We start from the raw sequence: 8,330 nt of genomic DNA, 5'->3' as shown, positions 1-8,330 counted from the left end.
TGCCTGGTGACCCCTGGCCAGGTCACGTGGCTCTCAGGACTTCCTTGGATCTCAAGCCCTGAGGGTTGGGTGAAATGACCGCCCTCTGAATAACTTGGGCCCAGAACCCTAGGGAGAGCTGCCTTGGGACCTGGCTGCACATAAGAGACAGCACTCAGGGCTGAGCCAGTTGCCCTGTGAGGGCCAAAGCTGTGTTGGCCAGGAGCCCAGGGAGGCAGCAGCTGTCTCATTGCCAAGTTAGCCCCTTCACCCCCTAAGCCTTTCCTGGTCTACTGCTGTCTTGTAAGGGGCAGCCAGCATCTTGTTGGGAGGATGAAGTGGCACCCGGGGACCCGTGGCAGGAGCCTGGTGGGCGCCTGGGACTGCTCCTGTGCAGTCTCGCCTCATGTGCCTGATCTCTAACAAGTCATTCCGCACCCAGAGCTCCCGTAGGCAGGTAGCTCCGGCCTTGAAGGTGTCTACCAGTTTCAGATGTCAAAGCTCCGATCACAGAATGGGTGATACCACCAGGTCTCTCTCTCTGCAGGATGCTCCGTGTCTGCTGAAGGCCTTGCTCGTTCTAGGGCAGTGAGCTCTAGCCTCACGTTTGTGGGGAAAGGAAAGGAGCAGAGCAAGTAGGGGCTGCCGTCCCGCTCTGGGCCACTGGAGTTGAGAAACAACGTGCCTGGACCAAGAGACAGCAGAGAGCCTTGACAACAAGGGTTTCTCAAGGAGGCCCTCTCTGCCCCAACTGCTTTGACCCCTTTCTTCCTGCCTCTCTCCCCAGAGTCCCTGCAGGAGGCACCACCCAGGCTGGCAGATCATGGTGGCAGCAGCAGGGGTGGCTGGGAAGTGAAACGGAGCCAGCGGCTGAAGAGGGGCCCTAGCAGCCCCCGAAGGTCCTATCAGGACATGGAGTATGAAAGACGGTGAGTTACCTGCTTCCGCCTTGACCAAACAGCCTAGGCTCATCCCCGTGTGAAGAACTGATCCAGGAAGGTGCTAGGAGGAGGCTCTCAGGCTGAGGAGACAGTGTGAGCCAGGACCAGTGTGCTAGGCTCTGGGAGTGCCCTGGTGAATGAGACAGAAAAGATTGCAGCCTTCTCTCTATTACTCGGGGTCTCACAGCAGAGCCCACACAGTTTACAGGTGATTCCGAAACAGTTGGATGGGTGCCACGGTTGTGAGGGTAGGAAGGGATCAAGAGAAAGGTGTTTCTAGTTTAGGGGGGACCCAGATAGGTGCCATTCGCCAAGGTCTGAACAGCCACTGTGGGAGGAGAGGCAGAGATGGGTAGTGGGTTGTAAGTGCCTGTGGATTCTCGGCAGAGGTGTGAGCTGTAGCTTTGGGTTGAAGGGATGGATGAGAGTGGTGCTTTCAGAGTCAGGAATTTGCCAGGACAAGTATGGGGCAAGCCAGGTCAGATGGTGGGAGATTTCAGGGGCAGAGTGGGGCTGAAGTTGGCATGATACTTGCCTTGGAATGGGGCACTCATGTAGTTATTTTTAAACTCTGGTAGAGCAAGAAACAGTTGGGACACTTGATAAAATACAGACTTCCCAGGCCATTCCCTCACCATCCTGCTGTATCACCCCAGTTTATTCTAATGAAGGTGATCTATTCTTTACATATTAGGATTACGTAGGAAAGCAGACCTCTATTAAGAGTCAGTAGATTTATAAAAAATCAGGAAAAAATAATTTTTAATGTCCTGCAAAGGGCTTCTTCTACCAACAGGCCCTTTTAAAAATGTAGAATTAGCCCTGGCCAGTTTGGCTCAGTGGATAGAACATCCAACGTTCAGTGGGCTGAAGGGTTCTGGGTTTGATTCTGGTCAAGGGCATGTACCTTGGTTGCAAGCTCAATCCCCGTCCTTGGTTGGGGTGCGTGTGGGAGGCAGCCAATCGATGTGTCTCTTCCCCTCCCTTCCACTCTCTCTAAAAATCAATGGAAAAATATCTTCGGGTGAGGATTAACGAACAAAAAAAGTAGAATTATAATATTTTGTTTTCTGAAAAGTGAAGCCCAAGTTGAGATGTGTTATTCAGCCTTGACCTTCTTTAAAAATGTCTTTTGAAAGGCATTTGATTTTGGATGGGATTCGCTGGAAGTGCTCTGTGCCGTTTCTGAGTGGAAGTAGGTGACATAACTTGCCTGCTTCAGACTTTATTACCAAATAAAGCCACTGGCTTTCTTTTTTGGGCTTTTAAAGGACCTCAAGTGCAGAGGTTTGAGTTATTCATGCTTGTCTAGTTCACAGTAAGTTTCTATCGTAGGTCAGGACAAAGGCCTTCTCTTGCCTTATCTTTCCCTTTTTAGTCCCAATTCCCGTAGCTGTAGGCAGCTTCTCTGTCGTGTTTGAAATGTATTCTTTGAAAATATCTAGTGTTGTTTAGAGTTGTCTGTGTTTTCACTTTCCACAAATGACACAGTGTTATAGTCTTCATTTTCCCCCCTGAACTTTGTATACCTCAGCACTGCATTTTTTAAAAAGATCTGTCTGTATTGCCATGTGTATATTAGTGTTTTGCTTCTAATTGGTCCCAAAGACACCGTAGGATATGCCTCCTGCATTTTGCTTAATGATTCCCCCAAGGATGGATACCTGCTCTTAATTTGAGGGTGCTAAAATTCATCATCATTTTTTTGTCTTACAATCTGTGCCTTCAGAATCTTTTGTGTTCCTACCTCTGGATTGCAACTATTGTTTTCACTGTATAGTTTTACTTTTCTCATTCAGGTCTTTAAATTCAGTTTTGAATATGGTATAAGGTAGATTCTGGTTTTATTTTCCTTCATATAGTGGGCAGTTTCCCTAGTACCATCTCCTAAATAGTAGTACCTCATCTCATTTCAAGTTACCTCATGTACATGGGTCTGTCCTGAGCGATCTAATTTGTTTCATTGATTTACTTGTTTTTTCTTGTGCTAGAACCTTACTGTCTTTATTATTATGGCTTTATAGACTGTCTTTTTAAAAAATATATATTTTATTGATTTTTTACAAAGAGGAAGGGAGAGGGATAGAGAGTTAGAAACATTCATGAGAGATAAACATGAATCAGCTGCCTCCTGCACACCCCCCACTGGGGACATGCCCGCAACCAAGGCACATGCCCTTGACCGGAATCGAACCTGGGACCCCTCAGTCCACAGGCCGATGCTCTATCCACTGAGCCAGACTGGTCAGGGCTAGAATGTCTTAATAGCTCCCACTTTTCTCTTATTTTTAAAAGTTGATTTAGCCAAGTCCCTCAAAAACATTCAAGAATTTTTACTGAGGTTGCATTGAATTGATATATTAATTAAGGGAGTATTGTCAGTTTTGTTGCCTTTCTCTTCTCCTCTACTCCCCCTTCCTTCCTGCTTCCTCTTCCCTCTCACCCCCTCCTCCCATATAACATTTCCCCCACCACCACCACCAATCATTTGAGTTAGTGGCAGAGATGACCCTTACTACAGCATGTATGTCGTAAGAACAAGGACTTTTTTCTTCCATAACCACAGTACACTTGTCAATATCAGGAAATTTAATGTTGATGCAATACTTTATCTTATATAAAGTCCATATTCAGAAGTTATGGACTTTATGTTGTCCCAGTAATGTCCTTTATAGCTGTTTCTCCCTAGTCCAGGATCCAGTTCAAGATCATACACATTGCATTGAATTTTTAGTCTCCTTTAATCTGAAAGAGTTATTCAGTCTTTCTTTGCCTTTTATGACCTTGATATGTTTCAAAAGCACAGGTCAGTAAAGTACAACATCAGGAAACCTATATAATAAAGAGGTAATATACAAATTGACCATCACGCCCTCGCACAAGATGGCTGCCCCCATGTGGTCAAAGATGGCCGGCAGGAGAGGGCAGTTGGGGAGGACTGAGCCAACAGGGGTGGGCAGTTGAGGGCGACCAGGCCTGCAGAGAAGGGCAGTTAGCGGCGACCAGGCTGGGAGGGGAGGGCAGTTATGGGCAACCAGGCCAGCAGGGCAGGGTAGTTAGGGGCGACCAGGCCTGCAGGGGAGGGCCGTTGGGGGCACCAGGCCAGCAGGGGAGGGCAGTTGGTGGCAATCGGGCTGGCAGGGGAGCAGTTAGGCATCGATTAGGCTGGCAGGGGAGTGGTTAGGCGGTGATCAGGCAGGCAGGCAGGTGAGCGGTTGGGAGCCAGCAGTCCTGGATTGTGAGAGGGATGCCCGACTGCCGGTTTAGGCCCGATCCTACAGGGCAGTTGGACATCCCTCGAGGGGTCCCAGATTGGAGAGGGTGCAGGCTGGGCTGAGGGACACCCCCCCCCCCCAGTGCACAAATTTCATGCACCGGGCCTCTAGTATAGTCAATAATATTGTGATAACTATGTAGTGGATATGGTACCAGGTAGGTACTGGAAATATCCAGGGGGAACACTTTGCAAAGTACAGTGGAACCTCGGTTCTCGAACTTAATTCCTTCCAGAAGGCTATTTGAGAAGCGATTTGTTCGAAAACCAAATAATTTTTCCTATTAGAAATAATGTAAATTGAATTAATCTGTTCCATACCCCCAAATGATTCCCTGTTTTAACCTTTCTTATATACAGTACATGTCTAATGTACTGTTTAATCTATAAACAAACACTTCTTTTCTTAAATTTATCAAACCACCCCACTAGCCTTACTTACCTCACTTTCAGCACTCGGTCCAGGGGTGTCTTTCAGGTCAGCATGCAGCATCTTTGCCTGGTCATACATCACTGCCTCCGTAATGCTAACTGCTTTTTATTTCTCCAAATCAACAACAGTTTTTCTACCTCTTCAGTTGTCTGTGATCATTGTTTCTTTCACACCTTTAGCAACATTACCAATCTTTAAAAAAAATTATCTTTATTGCTACAAGTATTACAGATGTCCTCTTTGTTTGTGGGTTTTTTTCCCCATTGACCCCCTCCACCTCATACCCACCCCTCCCAGGCCTTCATCTCTCTACTGTCTGTATCCATGGGTTTTGATCAGATGGAATCAATGGACATTTTTGGAACATTTCACCCCAAAGCTACAGAATATACATTCTTCTCAAGTGCACATGGGACATTTTCATAGACCACATTTTAGAACACAAACTAGGTCTCTTCGAGTTCAAGAAGATTGAAATATCAAGCATCTTCTCAGATCACAATGGCATGAAATTAGAAATCAATTAGAGTAAAAACACTCAAAAACATTCAAACATATGGAGGCTAAATAGCACGTTATTAAATAATGAATGGGTTACCAAAGAGATCAAAGAAGAAATAAAAAAAACATCCTGGGAACAAATGACAATGAACACACACAACAACCCAAAATTTATGGGACACAATGAAAGCAGTCCTGAGAGGCAGTTCACAGCATCACAGCCCTACCTCAAAAAAAACAAACAAAAACAAACTTTTAATAAATTAACTAACCCTACAACTTAAAGAATTAGAAAAGAAATCGAGAAAAGCCCAGAGTAAGCAGAAGGAAGGGAATAATAAAGATCAGAGTGGAAATAAGTGACATAGAGACTGAAAAAAAAAGATCAATAAAACCAAGAGCTGGTTCTTCAAAAAGATAAACAAGATTGATGAACCTGTAGCCAGACTCATCAAGAAACAGAGAGAGAAGACCCAAATAAACAAAACCAGAAAAGAGAGAAGTGAAATAACATTACCACTCTTGGTGGCCTCTTTACGTTTTAAAATTGTGCTAATGGTTGATTTCACCAGCAATGAAAGCATTCTCTCGTCTGTTGCCTGAGACATGCTTCTTTTTGTCATGCTGATACCTCAGCATGAAAGGGGTGTCAGGACGAAAACCGAAGTTTGGTTTGACAACCGAGACATTTTTCTGTGACCAACTTGGTGGAGAACTGAATTGTTCAAGAAATAAAGTATATGATTGTTTAATCACTGTGCTGTACACCTGAAACCAATACAAAATAATGTTGAAAGTAAACTGTAATTGAAAAACTTTTTACTAAATTAAAATGGTAAAAAAAAAAAAGAATAAATTGGAAAAAAGTACAAGTGAGTTGCTTTGTAGATGTTTCTCCATTTGGGTTTTTCTAATCTTTACTCATGAATTTTTGGCAGAATAATTATTTAGGAAATGTTTAAATATTTTTAAACACATTTTATTAGAGACTGTATTTAGGATATTTGCATCTGTGTCCATCAGTGAAGTGGTCCTATAATATCCTTTTCTGTTTATGTTGCATTGAAACAAAGCAGCCTCATGACATGAATTGAGCAACTTTTGCTATTTCTCTTTTTTGAAGAAACTTATATAAGAATTATCTGTCCCCTAAAAGCTTGGTAAAACTCACCTTTAAAAGGGCCTGTGCCTGGCTCAGAGGTTGAGTGTTGACGTATGAACCAGGAGGTCACAGTTCCATTCCCGGTCAGGGCACACGCCTGGGTTGCAGGCTCGATCCCCAGTCGGGGGTGTGCAGGAGGCAGCCGATCAATGATTCTCTCTCACCATTAATGTTTCTATCTCTCTACCCTCTCCCATACTCTCTGAAATCAATAAAAAATATTTTTAAAAAATAAATAAAAAGTAAAAGGGCCTGAGTATTTTATTATCATTTTGTCTACGTCTACCAATTTTGGCATTTTATGTTTTCTAGAAATATACTCATTTTGTGGAAGTCCTCATATATTATGATTCAGTCCAGCTTCCTAGAAATGTATTATGAACAGGGTCTGCCTTTGAATGGTATTTAATCAAAATGCACCTAGGCCAATGAAAAGTATCCCTTACTATCTAAATTTGTTCCCTTCCTGATTTTTACATATTTTATTAATGGTGGCCTTTTTTTAATTTGAGAGAGAGAGAGAAACATGGACCGGCTGCCTCTTGCATGCCACCTACTGGGGATCATATGCCCTGCGACCTCTCAGTGCATGGGACAGCACTGGGCCAACTGAGCCACTTCAGCCAGGGCTGCTCTCTTCCTGAATTAAGATAGTAAGAGTTTAATATCCAAATTTATTTGGTTTATATTCTCAATGTCAGAGGGTTAGGATTTAATCTGAACATTTATTCAAATCTATTCAATTCTTAAATTCTGATGACGAGTTCAAATATTGAGGGATACCTATAGTAAGCAAATATGAAAAAGCATTGTTCATATAAAAAACCTTAAGAATACTCATACCAGCCACTTCATGCTGAGCCATTTATCATAAGGAAACAATTTTGGTTCCAAGCTGAGCTCACAAGGACAGGGACTTCATTTCATTCATGGTAGTATCCATAGCACCTAGTGCAGTGCCTGACACATAGCAAATGTTATGTTAATATTTGTTAAATGAATGAACAATTATCAAAAATTGGAAATGCCCTAACTGGTTTGTCTCAGTGGATAAAGCATCAGCCTGCGGACTGAAGGGTCCCAGGTTCGATTCCGGTCAAGGGCATGTACCTTGGTTGCAGGCACATCCCCAGTAGGGGGTGTGCGGGAGGCAGCTGATCGGTGTTTCTCTCTCATCGATGTTTCTAACTCTCTATCCCTCTCCCTTCCTCTCTGTAAAATATCAATAAAATATATTTTTTAAAATACTGGAAACCAACCAAAATGTCTGGAGACATTTTATTTTCCCCATTTGTTAATTATCTTTTAGCTTTATAGGTGTTTTTTCAGTATTATGTTGTGAAATTTCAAGCATACAGCAAAGTCGAAAGAATTTCACAGTGAACACCTCTATACCCATCCACTGGATTCTATCATTAACATTTTACCGTACTTGCTTTATTACATGTTTATGGTATTTTTTTACACTCTAGATATTTTTAAATGTTTATGAAGCAGGTTTTTTATGTTTTCTTTTTTATGACTTCTGGGTTTTGTCTTGCTTAGAAAGCCTTTTCCCATTCTTGAGGTCATCATTTTTTTTCTTTCTAATTGTTTTATGGTTTCTATTGAAGGATTTAAATTTTTTATCCATATAGAATTTAGTTGGTGTAAGAAGTGAAGTAGATAAACAACTTTATATTCTTAAAGGTCAGAATTTTTCTGTGAAGGACCACATAGCAAATATTTTTGGCATTGTAGACCATATGGTCTTTGTCACAGCTACGCACCTGAAAGCAGCCACAGACAATATGTAAACTTTATGTAGGTGGCTGGGTTTGGCCCAGTGGCTGTAGTTTGCCGATTCCTGGACCAGTTATCACAACTATTATTTATTGATTAATCCATCCCCCCCCCCCCGGTTCATTTGAAATGCAACCTTAGGCTTATTCTAAATTTCCATATGTTGTGTTTGTACTGTGGACACGTTGGCATCACTGATCTGTTCATTTGTGTATCAGTTGTCCCACCTTTACAATATGTTTTAATGTTTGATGGGGC

At 42.7% G+C, this 8,330-nt stretch overlaps 1 protein-coding gene across 3 annotated transcripts in view; it reads left to right on the top strand.

Moving 5' to 3' along the window:
• The first annotated feature begins 801 nt into the window (after positions 1-801).
• RBM10 (RNA binding motif protein 10) overlaps positions 802-8,330 on the top strand; it is a 28,304-nt gene continuing 20,775 nt past the window's right edge. Inside the window, exon 1 of one of the 3 annotated variants that reach the window (XM_081115213.1) lies at positions 802-908. Coding sequence is in view for 1 of the 3 variants with exons in the window: in XM_081115212.1 (XP_080971338.1) it covers positions 892-908 (17 nt within the window). In the remaining 2 variants the exon portion in view is untranslated. The remainder of the gene's footprint in view (positions 909-8,330) is intronic. The other 2 variants (XM_081115214.1, XM_081115212.1) reach the window with 2 other exon arrangements.

The sequence above is a fragment of the Myotis nattereri genome (genome assembly GCF_964212035.1).
Source record: "Myotis nattereri genome assembly, chromosome: X".
Classification (NCBI taxonomy): domain Eukaryota; kingdom Metazoa; phylum Chordata; class Mammalia; order Chiroptera; family Vespertilionidae; genus Myotis; species Myotis nattereri.
The sequence above is the reverse complement of the archived record's forward strand: the minus strand, read 5'-3'. Positions and strand labels throughout refer to the sequence as shown.